We start from the raw sequence: 25,327 nt of genomic DNA, 5'->3' as shown, positions 1-25,327 counted from the left end.
TCAGCACAGTATCAAACACTGGAAGGACTGTGACTCACAGCAGATTTTCAACAGCTCACTGTTACCCACTCTTTATTCCAACTATGACAAAACCATGTCCACGGCAGTGGGAGATGGCTGGGAGAGTAAGGACTGTATGATTTGACCGGTATTTGCATGAAGTTACAACTGCTCTGACATTGCAGAAGGACCTTAAGATGGGCATATACTGCTTGAACATACATTTAAGCTACACTGGCTTGCCAAAGTTGTATGAACTGCTCAAAATGCAAATAAGAATCATGGTCATAGAATGACTATGACTGACTTGGAAAAGATTTGACCATCAGTATAATGGTGCTCAATGCTTAGTGTGTAGTATCCCTTAGTGCTTAGCATGTAGTATTTCTTTAAGTAAAAGAAAATTCACTCACCAAGTGATACAATTAAAAATTTCTAAGAAACTACTGGTTAAGTATTACCTCATGATTATGTAAATCATGTTTATATCCCTCTTCTTTGCTGTTTATCAGTTTGTATATATTTAGATTCTTTATATTCAGGTAACATGAATGAAATACTTATTTCTATCTAAAAAGACAGTAGGAAAAAACAGGGATTGAAGGGATTTTCTTCTGTACAAAAAATACATTTTTATGACAGCAGCCAGTACCTTCACAGTAGGTCCTTTGCTCCTCCACTTACCACCAAGGTTCAGTCATCCATAACACCATAAAGTATCAGAATTGTTTCTCTTTCCATTTTTCAACACCAAAATTCAATATGCTACTATGGAATGTTTCCAAAGCCTTTTGCTATAACCTGATAAAACCAGGACTTCTCTTTTACTTTTAAAAGGAACTAAACTCATGCAAATAAATACATAATGTGCACTGAAATTCTCAATTCTGTGATACAGATGACTTTCGAGAAAAGTCCCTTTATAAATAATGAAACTAATTCCAATAAAATAATATAGTTTCAAAAAAATTTAAACCATTTCATTTTACTACAAGTTGATGTTTGCTATGTGTTCAAGCAGACTACATTTTCTACCTAGTTGTGTTAATCTGTGGGTTGAGTGTCACTCACTCGGACTGAAGTGAATATTCGATTTTGAGGAATGGCTTTTTTATGCAGTTTTTGTAGTCCAGGGTTTCAGTCTTCATTTGATTCTGCATACAGGATTCTCAGGTTACGCCCAGATCTGTAGAAAGAGAGAGGGCTGAACACTCCTTTATGACCCTGACTCTCCTATCAAACCTTAAATTAACATTGGAAAGGCGATCGCATCAGCGGTACAGAGTATCAGCAGCAATGATATCATGTAACCCAACAGCAAGCTCAAACCTAGCACTTCTGCTAGCACCCTGTGGGGATTTTTATTTGGCTTTGCTCTTCATGTTTTACACTGTTTCATACCTTCCTTAGTTTCTCTAGAGCAGTCTTGCTTTAACAGCCCTTGCTCCTCACCCCCTTTTACTCAACAAAGCAGGTATTCCCGGCACTCACTCGCAGGGTGTGGTCCCAGGAGCCCGAGCAGAAGGCGGTCCCGTCGGGAGAGACCCGCAGGGTGCTGACACGGTTCTCATGTCCGAACAGAATGGACACACGGGACCCCTTCAGCACATCCCAGACATTGATGGTGTAATCGTTATAGCCCGCGAACAGCAGGCGACCTGCAGAGAGAATGGCATTCTACACAGTGAGCTCTTAACATGACTGCAGCTGGGGCTTTCTGCAGGACACTGACAGCCCAGGAGCCACCGGCCCACCCTGTGGCCACTGCCTCCCCCAGGCCAGCTGTGCTCCCGGGGGACACCCCAGCCCGCTGCTGAGCTGGCCAGTGCTGCAACAATTACAGTCAATTCCTTAAAAGCACTGTAAATTTCAGTTAAATTACATAGAATATGTTCAGTCATTAGAGATGGGGGGATGACTTAAATCGTGACAGACTCAAGAGCACTTCAACAGCTTTGCAGAGTAATAATACTTTACTCAGGCCTTACACAAGAAGTTGAATACAAATGCTTGAATGATTAAGAGACAAGTTGGTAAGTGATTCACTGCCAACGGGACAAGCCGTGGTGCTTGTGACCATGACAGAGAAGTCTGCCTCAGTCCCAGGAGGAGGGCAGTTCACCACCCACACACCCCCAGCCAGGGTGACTGGGAAGCTCTGCACTTCTGCTGGGACAGGAGAGACAAGACTCAAGCTTATGTACCAGGATCTGTAGTGAAAAGTGGTCATGTCTCTTTCTTCATTACCCTTCTAATACACTTCTACTATTAATCATTTGTTATCCTTTTAAAAACTATTTGTAACTGCATTTAATAGTTAGCTACATTTCATGTTGCCTTTGAAATGTTTTTCATTATTATTGTGAAACTCTAGCCCAGCTGTAGTTAATGGCAAAATATTTCCTGCCTTCAGTAGGGCCAGGAAAATACTTTTCATCACTACAATGAAGCCATAGCCAGCTAGTTATTTAATAAGTAATTATTTTTACAGAGGCAAAAAAAAAAAGGAAGCTGCCATGCATTAAACGTTTCTTTTGGCACTTTTTACTTTTGATAACTTTTAATAATGAATGTTTTATCAAATTAAACTGAAAAATTTTACAGTTCCCCTCAAATCTCACCACCAAGATAACCTCCAAAGTTCAAGTCTCACCACTGAGAGAGAAGTCCACACTGGATGCTCCAAAAATGATGCTCTCTTTGGAATAAATTGCTACTTCTCTGTCTGCACGAAGGTCATATAAACGACACTAGGATTAAAAGAAAACCAACACACGTCTCAGTAAATGCTGGAAGCATTGGCTACAATATTTGGAAAAACATGGGAGTGGGACGTGCAGCTTAATAGACATCACAGGAAGCGGCTGCTTGGCTTCTTTCCTTCTGCTTCCTCCTTTCCTTCTGCTTCTGGCTGCTGTAACTGGGATCCTCTAACAGGGATCTAAGCAACACAAGGCTGTTTTGTATATACATTGCAAGAAGAACTTTCTTTTTCAAGCCACTTCTCTGAGCCTCCTGCCTGAAACACGAGTGGCAGGCTCTGGGCCATGGTACCCACTAGAATCTCCACACCCTCCTGCTTCCCCTCTGTGGTTTCATACTTATCAGGGTGTCCTGCTGCTGGGGAGGTGATGTGGAGACAATCTGTTAAACAACAGTTTAGCCACAGCTGGAGCCTGGGAGATGGGATCAAATCTCTAGTCACTGTTGAGAACACAGACCATGTGGCACAGAGGAGCCTAGGTGGTAGTCCTGGCTCTGAGTAAGACAGGATAGCAAACAAACCCTGCCCTTCTGTGAAGCCTCTCTGTTTGAAAAACCTACATGAAAGTAATTCAAGTGGAATAATACATTTTAATGCACATCTCTGGTTTTCATTTCTCATGGAAAATTCCAAATCACCTCTAACAACCTATACTTCCTGTTTTTATCATTTGCCAGCAAAATTTGGCTTGTTTGATATGGAAATCACATATCAGACTTCACTGCCAGACTTCAGACTACACTGCCATGCAGAAAGGCAGTCTTTTAGCCCTGAAATCAAAATGCACTTTTGAAACCATGTGAACTGAAACCCCTCCTCAATAAGTTAAGCTTAAGCAAACACTGGCCAGATGGGATTGCTAATATTAAGACTTTACTATTGAAAAATGGCTGTTATTCAAGCCTGCACATAAAAAAGGGGCTGTTTGATTTGCAGAGAAGGGGGAGCTGCCAAGTATGTGCAATCTAGGTCTCCCAGTGCTCCACACAGATAAGTAACTTCATCAGACTGTCCTGACAGTCATGTTGTCATCTGAACACATCTGATTTTATGGATTACTTCCAGTCAGGATTATCTGTTCCTCAGAATTCCCAAGTATATAAATCAGGTCACAGATACCACCCTGTAACACTGCAAAAACAAACCTCTTCATTTAAAGAATGAGGTAGATGGAAACTGCCAAAACCTCTGTCAAAAGTACAGAGGTGGAATTTCCCATTCTCCTGCTTGAGTCAGGGGTGTCAAGAATGGTTAAAAAGAAAAAAAAATCAAATTAATAAGAACCTGTGATGCTGGACACAAAAAGAGAGTTTTCACTGGAATTTAATGATGGACAATTTCTCTGTATCACTCCCTCAGCATCTCAAGAGCTCACAGTACTGAATCCAAGTGTGCAGAGAGCTACTGGGCTCACCACAGGGCCAGAGGCATAACTTCGAGTCACAGTTTTTAAAACATAAAATTCCAAAGAACCTTGGACTGTCTCCACATCCAATGAAGACAAAAGAAATGTTTCTGTCGAGTTTAGCTACCATTGGAGCAGACTCAAATCATGCTCTGAGGGCAGAGTACTTAATCTGAAGTCTTTGCTCTCAGGTGACTCAGTGTGATGTTTATGAATAAACAGAAGAAATAAGGTGCCAGGTGCCTCCCCATCATCTGCTCTCATGCTACACTTAACTGCCAGCTCAGGCCCTGCAGGCCAGTGGTGGGGCACAGCCTGATCCCCCATGGGACACACCAGCTGCAGGGAGAGTCATCAGCTCTGAGCATCACTCAGGGGAACGGGGCACCAGGAGGCAAAAGGCATTTTGTATACATTGTGCTGATCAAATTTACCTGTCAATGCATCCAGAGCCCCTCCTAGCAGATTGTTCATAGATAAGGAAGATCCATTCAGGGCCCATCTGTGATCTAGGGTGACCTGGATGCAGTGACTCACTGCAGTGAAGAGTGAGTCAGGGCCCACAGAGATGTCTGTGGCCAAGGCCACCCTGGGGCTGCAGAGGCCAGCTACCCACATCTGCCCTGCTCTGCCCTGAGCCCATGGCCCCTCTACTTTCTGGGATATGCTGCTTCTCCTGACACAAGCTGCAGCATTTCAGCTGATTCCTCCCATGCTGTGACCAAGAGCTATGTGCAGCCAAATATCTTCCAGTAAGACAACTAATTTTAGGCATGAAATTTCAGGCACAGAAATGAGTATTTGGACAGCACCTCTCATAGAGAAGTTTGCAGAAGTGACCTACAATGTTATGTGATTTTTCCCTAGAACATTATATATGGTATTTAATATCTTATCTTACAGGATTATTATTTCTGCAAATTTGGTGTCACAGGCCCAGTTTAGTCACTAAAAGTCCTCTGTGGATGTGACCTAGTCTTTTAGGAAAATCTGACTTGGGAAGCAACAGAGTTTTCCTAAATTAGGTTGCTGAATTAACATACCGTGGCATCGTCTGAACCAGAGGCAAAAGCATCTCCACTTGGATAATATCTGTGCACAAGTGAAAGAAGACCAGAACACATTACATTACTTGATGAGGTCAGACTTTAGAAATAGAATCAGCACATTGCTCAACACTGCAAACGTGTCCTCTCCCAGAAACACACTGACCTGACACTGTTGATATCTGAATCATGGGTTTCAAATGACTGGACACACTGACCAGACCGCATGTCCCAAACCATGGCTTTCTTGTCACATCCCTAGGAAAAAAAAAAATCATTGCAATTGTGTAAATGGTGACATTCACCCCTCATGTGCCTGATATTTGTCATCAAGCCCACTACATTCAAAGGCTCTGAATTCACAGTTCCAAGGGGATTTTACCAGCCAAGCAGCCCAGAAGTGGCTGCAGTGGTACCCTCAGCTGTGCAGCTGCAGATGGGATCAGAGTTCCTCATGAAAGCTGGAGCTGCCCCATGCTCACAGCCCTGCTCTGCTTGTGCTGCTGCCCCTCCATGCCATAGAGCTGCACAACTGACCTGTTCCCTGACCACTTAATATGATCGATATGAAAAAACAATAACCAACATTTAAAGTTTTATAACAAATTATTTTCATATGCTGAAAGAGAAAATTAAATCAGTGCATCCAGAGGGTTTTTTTGCCCAGCCTCCTAGCAGGGTTAACCCCTGTCAGAGCTCTGCTCCCACATGCTTGATGGTGTGGTTGGGATGAGTAAAACAGCATAGCAGTACTTCATCTCATCCTCAAGCTAAAACCTGCCCTTCCAAGCTGTGTTTTGAAAGGATCCTTTAACACTTAGTGTTCAGCACTCTGAATTCTTTGGGCAAGGGGCTTGGCCCATTTACACTGTCCTTGGGGCAAGAACCATCTCATACCCATAGGACCACACTCTTAGCTGCAAGGTCTCACTGCTGTTACAATTGTAGTGACAGGAAAAAGAACATGGACTTTGATTTGAAGAGTGATGGGATATCTTAATAAACTTGGCCCTGCTGAGGAGCAGGCAGACTGAACTCCAGGGGCTCAGCCTCTCTGAGGCTGTGTGGAAAGGACAGAGCAGGCTAGGTGGCTGCTGTTTCTGCTGAGCCAGAGCACCCTGCCCACCAGACCATGCCACAATTATTTATTTTAATCAAGTATGATGACTAGTTAAATTAAACAGTCTCTTCACAAGTCACATATTTCTCTCCCTATTTTTAAAATTCTGTTGTTAAAATGAAATCCTAGTGTTTTTAGTAAAGATATCATCATTTAAAAGATGTAATGCTCCTTGGCACCAGCTTGTGGTTTCTGCACTGGGGAAACCAAACAGGATTTTTTGCATATTTTGGAACCAGCATATTTCCCTCTCAAGCTCTACCATAACCCAAGCCCAGGCCTTCATATTGCTTCCATGTGCACTGTTCTTACTGATCCCTCTGGGAGTCTGGGGGCAAGACCAATCTGACGAGCTGGTGCTTTGACTCCTAAGATTTTGAAGGAGAAACCAGCCACCACCTGTAGAGAGATGGGCCTGAGTGATACTCAATCCAGCTGAGGAGCCCTGCTCAGAGGGCACTGAGCACAACAGCCTGGAACACAGCCCTGAGCTTACTAGGGAGGGCTGGAATTTTCAGTTAAGTAGTTAAATGTAACAGCACCCCGACTACGTGGTGTTATACTGACATTGCTTGTTCCAGCTCAAGGTCACTGTACCACACAGGCACAGCACTCAGGGAATCTCTCTATGCCACCATCCCTTCACCATACCCTCATACTGTTCTGCCTATACCTGCATTGACACGATGTAGGACAGGTCTTCACTACAGTGGTGTTTTGCATGTGATGAATTAGGTGAATGCCTGTAAGCACAGACATGCCCAAGCTGCTCTATCAACACAAGTATGACATATTCTCTTAGCAGTACCAGAGCTGCTTGCGATTCCTTGCCCTATAATAAGCTGAGCTGTTCCCAGGGAGAATGAATCTATCCTTTCTGGGAAGCAAGCTCGGTGACAGGAAAACCCGAGAGAAGTAATGCACTTGGATGGAATTAGCTTTCAGTCACGCTTCAGAGCAGCTGTGCTACCAGCAGCCAAACTGGGCCAATGTGCTGGACTCTGCTCCTGATGTGCCAGCCAAATTCAATAAAAACAGTCATAACAGAAGAGGTCCAGGTTTATTGTGTAGGGATAAGACCATGACTCCAAGCACTCCTAACCCATGGTTGGCACCCTCTGGCACAAGGGCTATTTCCATCACCAAATACAGGATCAACCATGGGCCAGTGCTGGTGGGGCTCAGAAACCAGCAAAGTTACTGGTACCTTCAGCAAAGTTACCAGTAGCAACCAGCCTCTCAGATCCTGCCAGCTCTCATCTGAACACTTACTTTCTGATGTGGGAAAGACTAAGGTCACCTTGAGCCCCATCTCACCCACCTTTAAGCCCAGCCTGCCTCACTGCCAGGCTGTGTGCTAATGGCTCAGCTGCCTGGGAACAACGATCCCTCAGGAGTAGGACATGATCTGGAAGATGCCCTGGGTGCTTTCCCAGGCCAGTCCAGTCCTGCCGCCCCAGTGAGGTTTGTGTGCTCCTCTGTGCCAGGACAGGGAGCAGAGTGCTCAGATGATGAAGGGGCTTTACATGCCTCTGGTACCACTGGAAGGCACAACAGCTGAAGATGTGGCCACACCTCATCTCCCTGCTCCAACTTGCATGAGGGGTTAGCCGGTGTCCAAGCTGGCCCTTAACTCTTGGGACACAGTGGCATACACATTGTTTGCAACCCCATTTGGATGCCCTGAGTACAACCTGATGCCTGTCACACCCCATCTGGCTCCAGAGAGCTGGGCACAGGGAAGGAGCAAAGTGTGGGAAGTCCTCTGCTCTTCCAGGCTCCCACCCACAGGGACTCACACCTCTACTGTGGTAGGAACCCACCGCTCTAACTCTGAGACTTCCCCTTCCCAGCAGAGGCGTTGTTTTGATCTTGAGTCAGATTGCTTTGATGTGGGGCGGAACTTGCTAAGTAAGCAGAACTGCAGTCAGACTGGCTGGGTGGGTTTGACCCCACAGTCAGGGGTTTAATTTGCTCCAGCTTGGAAAATGCGCTTGCAATGAGTGGATTGCACTGGGGCATCCAACATATACTCCAGCACTCTCTCAATAACATTGTGAGCCTCTTACTTTGTTGCCTTTTCACTTCCATATTCCTTAGTTTTATATTATGACAGAAAGCTCCTGCTTACCCCAGACACAAACGTGTTTCCTGTTTCAGAAGGAGCCAGGTCCAGGCACAGGACATCAGCTCCATGACCATGGAAACTCTGTAGAAGTTGCCCACTCTCAACATCCCATAAAGCACAAGTTCCATCTCCACTTGCTGTCAGGATCTATAGGATATTGGAAGAAGAGTTATACAAGAATCAGTCCTTCAGAAATGACAAAGAAACAACTGACATCCTACACATATACCAAAGAACAGCTTTAATTTAATGAAATACTATGCAATAAATCAAAGCCATAAGCCCAATGTGAACCTCAGTACAGCTTACGGTTTTTATTTTTAAGGACCAAAGGAAGTGTTGAAAGGAGAGCTGTATGGACACTACCATACCTACACAATGTTTCAATAATGGTCCCTTTTGTGTGGCGGGGTTTGCACAACTGACAGCAGTAAGAATCTGCTGGCATTTTCCTAGTGTCTAAAAAGGAGGCAGATCAATACTGGTATTCCTGTCTGACCCTGTATTTCACTCTATCCATATTTAGGCTGCTGGAATTCAACCAAGGTAAATGGAAGAACTCTTGGAGGTAAGTATACCTGTTTAACACTCCAATTTTTTTTCTTTCTGCTTGGAATAGTCAGGTTAAACCAAATCAATTTGGCTTAAGACATGGATTTTCTGAAAGGGAAGTAAGCCTGTCTAGACAGTTGTTTGATAAGTCCATCAGTTCTCACTTGTCCTAAACCATTTGTGTGTAAAAGGGCTTGAACATACACTGACTGAATATAGCTCATGGCTTCCCATCTGCTACAGTACTTGTAGAAAGCACATGTGATCAGAGCTTGTTATTGTGGCTAAATCCTGATGATGCTCAATTGTTAAAAATTTCCCCTTGGCACCTGAAACTGTTATGCAATCACAAATTCTGTAGGTTGAAAGAGTCCCTGTGCACTGGTGTGGAAGGAAGCAAGGGTGAACGTAGGAGGGCTCACAGTTTTATACACGGGCTTTTCTCATGGCTGGTGAGGAAACTCAAGTGATCCCAGTGGGCAGCTACAAGTTAAAAACAAAATTCTCTTCAAGAAGAAAATGATCACACTGTCACAAAACCATTCACAGAGTAGCATAAAGGTTAAACACTGAACATGTTTGACAGATGCTCCAAAAATTCTTCCCGTAAACAGAGGTCTGCAAAGCTGCAGAACAGACTGTTCTGAATCCTGCAGCAGAGAGATGCTTATGCTCTCAGATGATAATAGCAGAAGAAAGTCCTGACTTGTCTTCATGGCCAGCTTTTGAGCCTGGATCAATGAACTTCCCTGTTCTGGGGAATATTTGTACTTGGCTGAGGAATGAAGACTTGCAGCTCTGAGGATTTGCTCTTGTAACACTGTCTAAGGGAACAGGAGTGGCTAAAGATGTAAGGGGAGGGTCTGTTGGTAACCCAGAGCTCCAGTTAATCCTTAAAGTTAAATGTTATTGACTCAACTTCAAGGCTGCTCCTCAGCCATGCCACACTTGGAAGCATGGCTGCCTGTCCTATGCAAACCCTTGAGATCCCAATTAACTGTTGCTATTAATACACATGGAGCATTGTCACGTGGGGAGCATTATCATACCACAGAGCTGCAGATACCTAATTTTGGAAGTGAGGCTCCCTGGCTTTCTGCTCACTGAGGCAGGGGAGGCTCTCTCAAGCAAGACTGGTCTGGGGCACTGAGAACAAGATGCGTGGGTCACCCAGCCCCGCAGCTCAGGGCCCACACGGGAACATGATGAGCAGCAAGTGTGGGACCCCCCTTTTTCAGCACCTACACAGCCTGGGAGTGACTCTCCTCTAACCCACGAGGAACCACCCCCAGATCTCGTCTCTTTCCATTGCACTGCCTGAAGCACATGAGCACATCAAACCCTAAACTCCTACTCAGACTTCCACACCTCTGTGGGAAAACTGAGCTGTAGTTTAAGACAGCAAGCCAGGGTAGAGCTGCAGCCCTGGCAGCACCTAGCAGGGGCAGCTGTGGGGATACTGGGCTGGGGCACACCTCCACCTCATGCTGAAACTGCTCCAGGATAGCACCACATCCCTCTGGATGCAAACTGGGAGAGCAGAGCTGCTCTGCACACAGCTGGGAAAGCTCCTGCACAATGCACTTGTTGCACTCCGCACACTCAGAGTTACTGAATAGTTTTAATTCTGAATAGTTTTAATTCTGAGGCCTTTATGTAAATGAAAAAAAGATAAGAAATCTGGGATTCTCTAGGATCTGCTACATAACAGTGTCCTAAGAGAAGCTTGGCCAACCTGTTGCTTGTATTTGTTTTGAACAATAACATGCAGTGCCATAAATAATCACTTACAAGCCTAGCAATCACAATAAAACTTCTTTATAAAGACTTCAGAAAAATTTCTGACTCCCTAAATATAAAGCACTTTAATTCATGGTGATGTGACTTAATAATAGTTACCAATGGTTAACAATTGATATAATAGCAACAATATTGTTATAATAGCAACAACACGTGACCTTCAATATCAATGAAGTTTGCTGTATTTAATATGGAAAAAAAAGACTCAACTCTCCTTTCCTTTCCTTTTTATTATGAAAAATAGATAGCTATTTTTCCTGCCATTTGATTTAATCTCAAAGCATTTAGGTATGGATAAGAAAAGAGAAAACTGGGGTTATATCTCATCAAAAACATTCCACTTAATTTAGACTGCTCTGATTCCACACGGCTCCTGCACAGGAAGGTCAGGGCTAAGCAAGCCTGAGTGCTGGGTACCTCCACCACTTGTTTCCATGGCAATGGACTTAAATTAGCACCTCAGAGTCATTACAGAAACCAGAGAGTGACAAACAACAACATACTCTTGGCTTCACATGTCCTGAAATAGAAGCAATGAGAGCTGATATTTCCTTCAGTAGAGCTCCAAATATCTGGAAGAAGGGGACATGGTATTCCCTTTCTGGCAGCTCTATTGACATTAAGAGCAATAAAAATGCTCCATTCTGCCACTTATTTTGCTGCAGAGCTGCACTGAGAAGAGCTTTAATTAAATTCAGATACCAGAGAGGACAAGGGGATTATCCTGGCTCCTTTTACAATTTTCTGTGTTCCTAGAGAAAGAGATCTTTGAAAAATTCAATAGACAGGAAGGCTGGCTTGGTCTCAGAAGATCTGCACTCAGTTTCTGGCTTTGCCACCACCTCCCACTGTGGGCCTCTGTGCTCCACCCCACTGCCTGTGAGATGGGAACAGCATCACTCCTTTTCCTCGAGGGAACACAGTAGCACCTGTACAGACAACAGGTATGGCCCTGTGGGGCAATCTTCAAGCTCAATTGTACCACTTGGTACAAATAAAAAATACTTAGAATGAAAGCAAAAGCAAATTTTGTCGGATGTCCGGGACAAAGCAGGCAAACAACACAGTCACCATCAGCACAGCACCCAACCCAGTCCTGGCTGAACTGTGGTTTTAACTATTTGCAGTAGTCTGGGCTCCTAAAAGCACAACTAGGGAGCAGAGAACATACAGGTACCAGAGAGCTCCCTCTGCAGAAACCACAGACCTTTGCAGGGACAGCCTGGCCACAGGCTGCGACAAGTATTTCCTGCCAGCAGCTTTTGCAGCACCTTCACTGCCCCCTGTGAGGGTGTTCCAGCAGCCCCTACTGGGGGCAGGACATGGCCCTGGGTGCCCCAGGAGCAAGGCAGGACATGTGTACTGCACCCAAGTGGAGCTCAGGTTAGGCGATGGTGAGCAGGGAACGCATTTACCTGCATGTCTGAGTTAGTGAAGCTGCAGGCAGACAAGTAGTTCGTGTGCATTGCAACAGATTTCTTCTTTGCAGCCATATTTTCATTTTTTTCAAATGTGAGAGGGTACACAGAACACTTGTTGTCCAGGCCACTAAAGAGAGTAATAATAGCAGTAACAGAGAGAGGAAAACTGGTTAAAACTGCAACGACAAAAGGCGAGTGGTGATAAGGACACCACCTGTCAGTGCTGTGCTGCCAAAGCCTTACAAGTACCGACTTCCCTGTATTGTGCTGTGTGGGATCTCCCTGTGCAGGGAAGCCCCAGCTGCCTCACCAGCCTGGCTGCTTTACAGAACTTGAACAGCTGCACCTCAGTATTTTTCACCCTTATCGAGTTTATAAATGGCACTGAATGAAACCTCACGAAAGTATAAACTGGGAGGTGACAGCAGCCACCTCAGGGTTAATGTTTCACATACAGCCAAACTGCTGCTTTTTTGCTGACATCTGTCATTGCAAGGATCGGGATTTCAGCATCATTATACACCTACCCTAACAAATGGGACCTAGCTCCTACAGAAAAGGCAGCATAGCAAACAGGAGATGTGAAGACAAAACTTCTAGAAGAGTTTGGAAAAAAGGCAGCAGAAGCACTGACCTCTGTAGCTGCTGTCCTCCTCCTGGACAGCTGTACCAGTTAAGCTGTGTCAGACCCAGGACTCATTTCTATGGGGTAGAACTTGAATCTGACCCTTTCCTAGAGCCTTGGTAAATTGGTCATGCCCTGGTCCCTGGGATCCTGGCACACCACCAGTTGCTGGTTCTGTGCCTTACATTATGTGCATGGCACTTAACTGACAGCACAACAGAAATACAGAATTAGGTGCAATGTATACATGCACTCCCTGTCTCTGCTACAAGTTTAAAGATAGAGCTTGCTTGCCATTTTTCGGGTTCCAGTCAAAAACACAGTCTCCAGACTCCTTTCCTCACACAAGTACAGAGCCTGATTCTCTGTCTCAGTCTGCTGCTTTCTAGACTTGCAAGCTTGGACACTGAAGTCTCCCTTTGTTCCTTTCTCTCAACCCAAGCTTGCTTTGTCTGTCTGATTCCAGTCCCTTCTTACAAGATGCTTTGCCAACATTTCATCTCTCTGTTTTTTCCCTGATATAAACTTTTTTTTCCAAACCGGAGCCCTCAGAAAACTTGTAGAAGATTATTAAGGATGGGGTTACTTCTCCCCATCTCATCTTGGCAAGATCTATTCACATAATGGTAATCATTACTGATGAACCTCTAAGTCATAAAAAAATGAGTGCAAAGCAAGAACACAAGAAAACCTCTTTCCCTTAGAAAATATATCCAACATAGAAAACCACACTAGAAAATGGAAGTTGTATACATGTAGAATTCCTAACCCATTATATAAATGCTAAAATAGGATTATTTTCCATGCTTACACAACAAATGTTATTGCACTGAAGTCAGTGGAGATAATATGTACAAGCCATTATTGAAATCGAATCAGAGGCACTGCATGTAGACCTTCCACCTACAATCATGGCATGCAAACTTCTATCTGCCAGCTTTGGAAGCCACCAGCACACTGCAACAAATCCAGCTTCTCTGTGTAAGCTGCTGTGGCAACTGGGAACTTACCCACAAGCAATGGCACATCCGGATGGAGCATAGGCACACGCCATCACCCAGGTACACGGCATCGTCACAGCGTGCTCCTGAAACACAGCATCCCTTTAGACTGGGACCTCACTCCTTCTCTCATCCAAGGAAAACAGTGGGAATAGCAAGTTCAGTGTTTCTGTGGGACATCCTTAGGGTCTGTGCAAGGCACAGATGTTTCCCCCACAACTCACATGTAAGTCAACAACCCTAACTGCAGAACGCAGCAGAGCAGCAGGAGGACGGCCAGTCCTTCTCTGACACCTTCCACCTTATTCACGAGCCCTGAACTGATCACAGAGCATGTTTTATTGGTTTATCCAGTGCTGTGAGAGGTCCCCACTCCTGCACATTTAAAAGTGAGTTAAAAACAAGTAATTTTTCCTCATCTGTGTGGCACAGGCTGCCACAGGGCAGCCCAGACAGGCCTTGGAGGAGCAGTGACACCATTTCACAGGGAACACCACAGCTGAAGATCCCCAGTGGTCACACACTGGTACAGGGGTGCTCAGGAAAAGTTCCCCTGTTTTGCTGGCTGGGCTTTGCCTCCCTTGTGAGCAAAGAGGCTGGATCAGAGCCTCCCACTGGAGACCCTGACAAACCCCAGTGCCTTGATAGGGACTTGGCTCAGAAACAGGTCAAGGGATGTGACTTGCCCTGGGCTCCTTTTTTTGGGGTGGTAGTTCAAGTCTGCATTTTATCCCATTATCCCACTGCCTCCAGTGATACCCATGAGCCTTTACCTCATCCCACTGTCATTTGCCCTAGGCACAGAATTTAGCTGAAGTTTCACTTACTTTGTTGGTAGTGAAGGAATCCCACACGATCACCTTCCCATCCTAAAGGAAAGCACAGAGAAAAAGAAACTGAGGCCTTCCAGAGGCATGGCTGCAAGCCTGCTTCCCAGCCTGAAGAAAATTCTGCTGCCCATTCCCTCTCCCCAGTCTGTTACATCCTTTTGTCTCCATCTTAACAGCACAGTGGTCACAGTGAAGCACTGAGGAGACCCTTCTCAGTATCTACCACATGAGAAGCAATCTCCTCCTCACTGAGATGACTCATGTTTGATAAAAAGACCAATTTTATTTTTCAGGTTTTTTTCTCTTCCTTCTTAATGGCTTCATGAGTACTCCTCTTACCCACAGCACATGCCATGGACAGGCCATCTCCTCAGGAACCTGCCACCTCTAATCCCTCATTTGCCTCACTGGACTGTTTATGGATATTACACTGTTTATTCATCTTCACTTTCCAGCTGATCCTGCTTTTCCCTTTACTTGTCACTACACTTACTTAACCTTCAATTATCCATCATATAACCAGCTAAATAGCCATCATAGAATTTTGTACAGAGAACAGCACAATCACTTGGTATACACCAGCTACACTCATGCCATCTACTTTGCCTTATGCACATAATATTGTTATCTTCCCTGTATCATGAAAGTGAAATGTTTATTACTGAGAAACAACTGCTTCTGTACCTGGACTTACACAGTTCTTATAATAAAGCAAAAAATGCATTTCAACATGTTTGTTCAGTTTTCTGATCAACACACTAACATTTTAACCACTTTAAAAAATGTGACATTAAACATTTAAATTATTCTCTTTGTTGAAATCACCATGAATGGTAAAAACTCACAGTAAGTGAAGGTGGCTTGCAATGCAGATAGCCTATTTTTATCCCTCAAGTGAGACCCCTGACAGATTTCATGTAGGTCAATGAACAGCTGTGAGATGCAACAAGCTCACTCACTGCCATACCGGGCTCAGGACGAACCAGGGGATCTAGAAAGCAATTATCTCATTACCTCCTCCAGCTTATGAGACTGGTCTTGAGCAGGTGTTAGGACTGTTTCTCAAAATGCCCAACTAAATGCAGTAATTTTGGCAGGATGTCTGAGGCTTTCAAGGTCATATCAATCATACAGACTGCAGAAGAAATTTCTGTGCACAGAAATCTCTAAAATAATCAATATTTCTTCTCTTTTCCTGATATTTTCTCTGAACGCATAACCTGAAACTTTTGCTAAGTATTTAATCTGTAAAGAACAAGGAAATAGATGTAGCCTCACATGAGGTTTTTTTTTTTATTGAAGGAGGGAATATGGGAAAATCTGTGTATGACTGGACAGGAAATAGTTAAGTTATTAGCTACAAGAGGTGTACTAATGATTCAAAGGTTAGATTTACACTCCCTGAACAAATACATTGCCAATGAACTTCTTTCAGGGCATCTTGAAAACATTTACAATAATCCCAGATATCATCTGCTTGGAGAGGCACACAGCACAGCCAGAAGATTTGTATAGTGCTCAACAGCACCTTAAAAACACATCTGCCCAACAGCATACCTGGGAAGAGCTCACAATTCTTCTCTTGTCCTTGCACCAGTCCATGCAGAGAACTTTGTTTCCATGGCCCTTCAAGGTCCTCCTCGTCTTCATCACAAACTGTCCCAGAGCCTCCACACGCTCTGCCACCTGATGAACTGCAAACAGCTGATGGTTAGAGAGCCCTTCATCAAAGCTCTGCTCTGGAAAATATCTGTTTACAAGTAATGCCCTGGAGGGATTAATCCATGAAGTTTGAGTCCTGAGGTTTGGCGCAAGCCAATGCTTCAGAGCTGGCAGGTGGCTAACACCAAGGTGGGTGGTATAGGAACATATTCACCAGATAAAGACAAGGATGAATTCACTCAAGGCTGAATTCCAGGGATGTAGCAGCTGAAGCTCTTGCAGACCATCCCACCCAAGTATAACTGGAAAACAGATTACCCTCTTTCCCCGCTTTACTGGGAAATCCTCAGGCCTGAAGATGGACAAACCGTTGTCCTGGATGTGAATCCCAGCTGCAGTTGGCTCTCAGCACTGTGGTGCTGCAGTGGGATATAGGTACTTGCCACTGGCACTGGTGACTCTGCTGTGTGCCATCCCTTCTGGTGGCCAGGAGCAGCAAGGGCCAGGACACAGCTCTGAGTGAGCAGGAAGCTGGACATTTGCTGTGAGAGTGCACTGCCCAACTTTTCAGCAACAACTACGGACATCTCAAGGTGCGATGTCCCTTCTACAGAAGAGGGAAATATAGGGCAGGCAAGCAACTTCCCTGAGCAGCACACTCTAGAGAAGGAGTCAATTCTTTTGTACCTCATTTAACAGCAGTACTTTCAGCTGATATTCTTAAAAACACAAGAAATTTACATTTCTTTTGTGCAAACTGACTTTGACATAAAATTCATGCAGCTGACACAACTAAAAGGTGTCTCATATAACCCTGATGCTTCACCTGTAAATGTCTGGAAGAAAGGGTCATCTAAGGAAATCTACTTGCCCTGCTCCAGCATGTTCATCCAGTGTGGAGCTGAGTGGAGCCATGACATATCTTGGCACCCAGGGGCAACTCTTCACACAGAGGGGAGAATGAGACTTACTCAAGTCCCACAGCAGAGTAGAGATTCTGAGGCTGGAGACTTGGCACCAGAATTAAAAATTACTCTGTCTAGAGAAGCGTAGATAGGATCCAGCACTTCCTGTGTTGTGTGGCTGTCCATGCCAAAACCTAAGATGATACAGCTGCTGTTGGCTGTGGGGACAATGCTTGATTCAAATTTCTGAAATAAATGGAGAAGCTCACATGCTTTAATGAGCTGATAGAGGAAATCTTGAGCTTTACACTGCCCTGCTGGAGACTGAGCTCCACATCCCCCATGGCAGGTGGTGCTTTGGAGCTGCCTTGCTACTTCACCCTTCACCACTTTTCTGGGGCTTCAAGAAAGCTCATGGGCTGGGAAGGACTGTGACAGTGAGAGAGCAGGCATCCTGAACTTACAGATCATTTCCTGGCACAGGGTCAGTGAAGCAATTTCTGCCCAAGGCAGAAACTGATTTCTAGTGGATTGCCTTTTCAAGAGTTGTATTTCAAAGTCACCAGCCCCCCCAGGCTGTGCCAGAATAATGCTCTCAGCTGAAATCTCTGCTCAACCAGTCTCCCCAAGCCAGGGGACAAGTGCTGTCCACCATTCCCCATGATTTGTCCATAAATCAGAAGCAAGTTTATGGGAAAGTACCATATAAACCCACTAAGGAAAAGATACATTCCCCCTACTACTGCCCAGAGAAACGTGCCAAATGATCCAATCAAAGACATGAAAACACAGGACAGGAGGTGATTATGGCAGCTGGAAAGATGCTTGTGTCCAGAATATATCTGAAAAAACAAATGTTTCACAGACAATGGACAAACTGTTTCCATTATGTCCACACAGATGAGACTCTGTGAAATTGTCTGGTTTAGCCTCACTGATTCTCTGAGGACGCTTATCTCCAACCACAGCCATAATAACCCTGCTCCTGCCTAGCACAGGTTTGAGAGTCAGAGTTATTTTTAAGCATTCACTGATATTGTTCAAAGATAGTCGAAAATCATGCACTCAGACAAGTAGATCAGCTAAAGCCAGTAAATAGCTAGAGTAGCTTTACAGAGGTCCTGATAAAACTGCCTGTTTTTCTTAAAAATATTGTTTGGCCTGAACAGGAGGTGTGGAATTGATGCACATACTCTTGGGCCTTTGATCTTTTCTGTGATGGGTCTAATGGTCTCTCTGGCCTTAAAAATTAATGGATCACACACACAAAGAACAAATTTTTGTCTACACCTAAAATTTTTTGCTCTTGAATTGACTCCTTAAAATTACAAGACTGCAAATCAAATGCATGTTTGGCATTTCCTTTTTCTGTGCACATTTTTGAGAGCTGCTGTTCAGAACCAACTGAACAAATAAGGGCAATCCTATTGCAGCCATCTATTTGTTTTGAGAACCACAGAGGGAAAATCATGATCCAAGCAAAAAAATGCAGATTTAGATTAGGGAAAAAAAACCCCAAACCAACCAACCAAGCAGAAATCAGAAATTATGCCTTATTTTGAAACTAACAAACTCTTCAGAAACAGTACTTGGGAATAATATGATACATAATCAATGATATAAAATATCATAAGGGAGCATTGTTCTACAGCAGCCTAACACTTTTTGTCTTAGAAATGCTGTAATGGCTTTGCAAACACATCTTTTCAAGGAAATTTACTGATTTTATATGTAACAAAGAATATCCCATAACTATCAATAGCACTCTCAGTTACAATATCACTGCAATCATAGGTAAAACTCTGTGAGCAAAAATGGGTTTAAAAATATGCTTAATAGGTCTGTTAAGCCAAGACTCCACCACTTCTGATACAGAAATTATACTATAGGAATATGACGATTTATGGTAATCTTTCTGTAATGAGGACATCTCTGTTTAACAATTCTAATTAACAGGACATTCATTTAACATGATTGTCTAACCTGGACAAGCAAACGCTCTAATTATTCCAGAATACATATAATTTTGTTGTAACCCTTCCCAACCGGAAAATCAAAAGTGTTTTTCAGTCCCTCATTCTTAAAAACACTATGCACTAAGTCACTGGATACAAGCTCAGATTTCTTTTCAATGCTTAAAGCATCAAAACACAGGGAAGAAAAGTTTTAATGACCCGCTAATATTTCTAATAGGTGAGCTACATGATTTCAGACTGAAAGAGTAACATAAATGTTTTTCTAAAAAAAAAAAAAAAAACCTCCACCAAAATCAAAAAAGAAAACAACACAAAAAAAACCTGTACAATGTAGCACTGTAATTATAAAATGAAACAGTGATAATAAAAGGATTTTCTTATATCTCAGAACTTGTGAGTACCTATTTGAAAAGCTCCATTAATGTAAGGTGAGCTTCTTTTTCCTGAATGGGGAAGCGGATGGGGGGAGGGCCAGGCTGAGGTCTGTCCATCAGTTCTGCTGGGTTATCCCTGGATCCTGGAGCTGCGGCTGGGAACGGTGAGTTACACATTGACAGCTCCAGCACTGACTCACCCACACCTCTGAATCAGCACTGCATCCCTGCAACTTGTTTCCCTGGCGGAAGGGGGGCAGAGGAGCTGTTTTTGGAAACAATGCTCCTTTTTAAAGCCCCTCCACAGCTCGGGTGAAATCCCGGCCTCATTAGAGCAAATTCTCATCAACTTCCACATGGCTGGGGCTCATCCTGGCTCCTGACACTACATCCAAACGCCGGGGGGAATCCCGGTCAGTACCCAGGGTGTTTCAGCGTCCCCGCCGGGCCGGGCCGGGCCGGAGCGCCGTGTGGCCGGGGATGTGCGGGGCCCTGCCCGCACCCGAGACCCACGGGCGAGCACGGCGGTGTCCGGCCCAGGGCACGGCGGTGTCCGGCTCTGGGCACGGCGGTGTCCGGCCCTGAGCACGGCGGTGTCCGGCCCTGGGCACGGCGGTGTCCGGCCCTGAGCACGGCGGTGTCCGGCCCTGGGCACGGCGGTGTCCGGCTCTGAGCACGGCGGTGTCCGGCCCTGGGCACGGCGGTGTCCGGCCCTGAGCACGGCGGTGTCCGGCTCTGGGCACGGCGGTGTCCGGCCCAGGGCAGCGCTCCCGCTCCCGCTCCGGCCCGGCCCCCCGGCCCCGCTCCCGGCCAGGCCCGGCCCCGCTCCCGGCCCTGCGGCCGCCCCGCCGCCCGCGCCCCACTCACGCTCCACGTCGTGCAGCTTGGCCCGCTCCTCCTCCAGCTTGCCCTTCAGGCTCTCGGCCTCGCTCTTCAGCGATGCCAGGGTCTCGTTTTCGTGCAGCCCCTCGGTTGCCATCTTTGCAAAGGAAGCGGGGAGAACGGGGATGAGAGCGGGAGGGAGGAGGAGTTTGCCAGCCCGGCTCTCGGGGATGCTGCTGCGGCTCCTGCTGCCTCAGCAACGGCGGCAGAGCCGGCCCGGGCTCCCCCTCCCCTCCCCGCTGACGTCCAGGCCAGTCCTGAGCACGCACACCGTGTGGACCAGCATCCCCGGTCCTGCCACTCCTGCATCCCTTATGCTGTCCACTCCGGCATCCCCTATCCTGCCTGCTCCAGCATCCCTGCTCCTGCCCGCTATGGCATCCCAGTGCTTTCCAGGCTGGCAGCTGGGACCAGCCTCACTGCCTGCCCTGCTCCTACACATATCCCAAACCCTCTTGGCAGCCCTAGGGCTTCATTTCCCCAGAAACACATGCCAATAGCTTTTTCTGCTGCATACCTAAGTTGTTTGCACAATGAGGAGGAAAGAAGAGAAAAAAAAAGTCATCGGTCACCCCAATGGCATTTTAAAATATCAGATTGAGAAGACAAATCTTGTCCAGGCTTACCAAGTCCCATCTTAGCTCCATCATTCCCTTAAAATCCTGTGGGTAGGAGTAGTGGCAGAATCAGCTATGCAGGTCTCTGGCCCAGTTCCTGTGCCAGCAGGACAGATGCAGTAGTGAAAACTCTCTGCTATGCTTGAATTCCTGATTTTTAAAATTTGGTGTTATCAGGGTTTCTTTCTTTTTTTTTTTTCTTTTTCCCCCCCTCCCTTTCAGACAATCTACACCTTTTCCCTGCTCTCAGATATACACATTAGGGTCTGTGGTGTTCCCAGTTGTTGGAAAAGAGCAGTTCTCAAAATCCCAAAGAAGAAATAAATAGTCCTCCACTTTGGTGCAGTGTGAGCCCAGGGACTCAGCTCTTTTGGTTCTGCTCATATGAATGTATGCTGGGCACAGGGAGCTGATGCTCCCAGAGAAAGAACCATGGCACATAGCTTTTTATTCCTTGGGATTTCCTTGAAAATATCCTCTTCTTATTACAGAATTGTCCTTGATCTACAAGGAGTAACTCTGTGCAAATTGACTCCCATTACTTCCCTTTATCCAGAAAATAGACAATCCAGTGGCTATTGTTCAACCTGGGGGTGTGCCAAGATTGGAGAAGGAGATACGAAAATGCTTGTTTGCAGCTTCTGTTTGTGCTCTGGGCACATCCTGGATGAAGTGTGGGTTTCAGAGAAAATAAAAGTTCCTTCCCACATTTGTTTTAGAAGTGGTGTTGCTGTCCAGCTGGGATGCACAGGAAGAGCTGCTGAGCTCTTCACCATCACTCTGGGGCTGAACTCGGGCCCTGGTCTCGTCATGTCCACAAGATCCCTTTCAGTCAATGGCTCTGCAGGCAGAAGCCAGGTTACTTCCCTGGAGAATCAAATGCAGTGGATCTATTTCCAGTTTTCTCACTGTCCACAGAAACTGATGTTACCTAACCCAACCATCCTGATGGCCACTCATCCACCCAGTTATGTTCAAAGAACAAAAACAAAATGTAGGTGGTATAAGCTATGAGTTCACACAGTACTGGATAAAGGAACATCCTTCAAAGCCCTCAAGAGTAATCAGCATGTTGGAAATGCCTTCCAGCACAGACTTTGCCAAGGAAATAAAAACTGAGTGTTTTTAAAATGATACCAAAAGAATAGGAAAAAAAAACCCTGAGAAACCCAAAGATCTTTTAACAGGAAAGTGACAGCTTCTTCCTATGTGTTATCTATCTTCAGGTCTGAAAAATTAAACCTACTTATATTAAACTCAATAATGCAGCTGGGTCCTAGGGGACTAGCAGAGGAAGATTCTGAAGAAGAAACTTCATTTTTGAAGGATTTTAATCTATAACAAATGCCTTATTTCTGACACCTGATAAGTGTGGAGAGGACCAGAAGTTAAATCCAACAAAAGGCTAGGAAATTTCTTTGACTTGATAGGAACTCATCAGCTTTCAGGAATGTGGGATAGATAACACACCTATGTGTCAGACAGTTGGCATAGTTCTAACAGTGAAAAAAGCAGTTTCTTGCCTTACTGATGTGAACAGTCTCACTGCCTTGTGGAATGGCATTAAGAAGTCTACAAAGAACAGCACAGAGAGTCAGGAACCTTGCACAGGAACCCTACATGTGCAAGCTGATACATGATACTAATCCTGAGATGATGGGGTCAGCAGAGCCATGAGGTGACAGGGAAGCCTCTCTGTGAGTTGTAGAAGTGTGAAATACACATAACGTGTATTTCATTGGTTTCAAAAAGACATTTAAAAGAAAAAAGTATTTAGTTCATCTGACCAACTCCTGCTTCACTGCCCATGCCATCATTAGATTACCATGCAAAAATACAAGTTAGAGTAAGGCCAACTGGGGGCTTTAAATAAAATGAAGCAGGGCTGAATTAATTTAGATGATACCATAGTACTCCATCAAGGAGTACCACACATAGCAAATACACCAGATTGCAGTGATGAGTGATGCGGATCTGTGGAAGGAAGTTGATCCTGCTCTGGTAATAAAAATACAGGGGAAAATGAAGGATCTAAGAGTCTATGACAAATTGTTGCCCATCTCAAAAGCCAGGCCTTTAAAATACATTTCTTTTCTCACTAATTCGCCAGCTGATCTGTTTTCGAATTGTACGCTAATTTTGTGGTGGAACTAAACCAGCAAACATTGAGTTTCTACTGATTAGCACCAAACTCCAAAGCAGGCAAAACCCTAGAGGAAGAAGATTATTTTGTCTAAAAGGCAAACAATTGAAGTAGGGTGATGTCAACACTGGGAATCAGCAATTTCTAATTTTGTTATTCCTCGGCATATGTTGTTTTTGGGGAAATCACCAAGACTGGCTGATGAAAATGCATGTGTGCATCTGCTGGACTGAAATTAGGAGTTGCATGGGCACGGATCAGCCAGTTAGACACCACAATATGTATGTGCATCCACAGACACAACTTCAGCAAAGGATGTATTGTGTATTTTGATATAAGCCAAAGCATACCCACAGCTCTGAAAAAAACAATTGAAAAGTCAAAGATGGCATTTCCCCTACTCATGTGTATTTCTGTGCTACTGCAAAGAGCTCTCTGGGTTCTGAATATTTGTTTTTTAGATCTTCTAACTATTTTAGAAAATATGAAGCAAGATAAAGCCAGATCTACCAGCAAGCCCCAGACCCCCCTGCAGTGCCAATAGGAAGCCTAACGGGCTATTAGGTACTGATGCAATTCTTCCTGAAGTCTCAGTTTGCTTCCACTGACCAGCTGTTCCAGCTGCTGAGAGCCTGACGTCCATGCTGCCAATAACAGGGAGAAAGTTGCAGGAACTGTAAATAACAAACAGCCAGTTTCCTGCAATTCCAGCATGCATTTATCAAGTCATGCAAAAATTTACTGAATAAATAGCCAAGAAGGCTGTTGGCCAAGAAGAATCTGAACAATGCAGCAATTTCAAAGTCAGGAGAAGCAAATAAACTGGGAAGGGACTGTCTTTTGTCTTGCAGTCATTATATCTAGATTTCCTCCTAAACAAAGTAATGCATGAGAATGTGCTGTATCAGCCAGCAAATTGTGCACATGTACCACCTACACCTCCAAATCAGTGCTCTCATCTGCCTGTACAACAGTGTTATGTAAACACAGCTTAGTAAGCCTTTTAGCATTTCTGCAGAGATCATTTCATCTGACACCCAAATACAACAAACTATTGGACCCTACTCAGCCATGGTAGGGAACACTTCTGGGGAGGAAACAGTGATGGATGTCTTCTCCAGCTGATAATGAACAATGGTTTAGGAAGATAAAATAAAACTACTGCAAGCTGGACAGCAAAATTCTGAAGTTTACAAAATGAGTTTTTGAGGCCAGCTCTTCAATAGCCACATAAGTTCATGACCTTAGTTGTGTATTTCACCTAATAAAACCCCACTGTGATGTCTCTGGAACAGTGCTCCCTACCGGGAGAGTGGGACATCACCTCACCACTAATTTCTGGAGCTTAGAAAGCCTCAAACAGAAGACATTCCACTGCTCTGCAAGTTCTTCCCTCCTTATCCTCATTGTACCAACTTCCAGCTCTCACTGGAGTACTGCACATAGCCCAAGAGACAACCTGATCACAGCAGGAATTGTGGGCACAAAAGAGTTGTGACAGCCCTTCACTAGCGTCTGAGACAGACTAAGTGAATGCCATATCCCTTATCTCTAGCGAGGCTCTGTTGTGATGATTTAATATTTTGTTGTTTTTGTTGTTAACTTCTTTCAAAGGTAAATGGGAAACACTCAGGATCATAGGCCAAGCAGAGCACACATGCATCTTGGAGAAGAGGTGGGCACATAACATTTGCACACATAACAAGTGTGGTACCCTAGGGTAAAAACCTCATGGCCATTTTCCAATCAAGAATCATAAGAAGTATCCTTGAACCCTGGGGCCACCTCCCTTGTAGGTTTGTGGAAACACCAGGGGTCTGCAGAGATGTTTGTTTGGCATTCTATGGGCCTAGCAATGTTTATTTGCTGTCCAGAAAAGTCCAGCTTCAGACACCATGCTACATTCCCGTTTTTGCAGTCTGCCCACACTGGCTGATGGAATCAGTCACATACCATTTCCACACACAGCGAGCAGTAGCTGCGTTGTTCTGATTTGACAGAAACAGGCCTCAGGGGCTTATCTTTGGAGCACTTGTCGCAGGGACCAAACACAATTGCTAAAAAGGTCTGGTCCAT

General features: G+C 44.8%; 1 protein-coding gene across 1 annotated transcript; it reads right to left on the bottom strand.

Moving 5' to 3' along the window:
* Window positions 1–1,458: 1,458 nt before the first annotated feature.
* On the bottom strand, window positions 1,459–25,327 carry GNB5 (G protein subunit beta 5). Its single transcript, XM_062501705.1, has 11 exons — window positions 25,205–25,327; window positions 20,477–20,588; window positions 16,250–16,386; window positions 14,690–14,731; window positions 13,872–13,948; window positions 12,231–12,363; window positions 8,467–8,610; window positions 5,382–5,473; window positions 5,213–5,261; window positions 2,654–2,750; window positions 1,459–1,658 (listed from the first exon to the last, which is right to left on the bottom strand). Exons 1-11 carry the CDS (start codon window positions 25,325–25,327, stop codon window positions 1,459–1,461), a joined length of 1,206 nt encoding a protein of 401 aa, XP_062357689.1.

This window comes from Cinclus cinclus, chromosome 13 (genome assembly GCF_963662255.1).
Source record: "Cinclus cinclus chromosome 13, bCinCin1.1, whole genome shotgun sequence".
In the NCBI taxonomy this organism is placed as follows: Eukaryota; Metazoa; Chordata; class Aves; order Passeriformes; family Cinclidae; genus Cinclus; species Cinclus cinclus.
The sequence above is the reverse complement of the archived record's forward strand: the minus strand, read 5'-3'. Positions and strand labels throughout refer to the sequence as shown.

What these genes read in the sequence shown, in the direction of transcription:
- GNB5 (XM_062501705.1), bottom strand. Translation starts at nt 25,327, where the DNA reads ATGGACCAGACCTTTTTAGCAATTGTGTTTGGTCCCTGCGACAAGTGC. An exon ending in ATTCCTTCACTACCAACAAA is followed by an intron (nt 13,949 to 14,689) that starts GTAAGTGAAACT and finishes GCTGTGTTTCAG; the next exon opens with GAGCACGCTGTGACGATGCC. An exon ending in GAAACACGTTTGTGTCTGGG is followed by an intron (nt 5,474 to 8,466) that starts GTAAGCAGGAGC and finishes TTTTTTTCCTAG; the next exon opens with GGATGTGACAAGAAAGCCAT.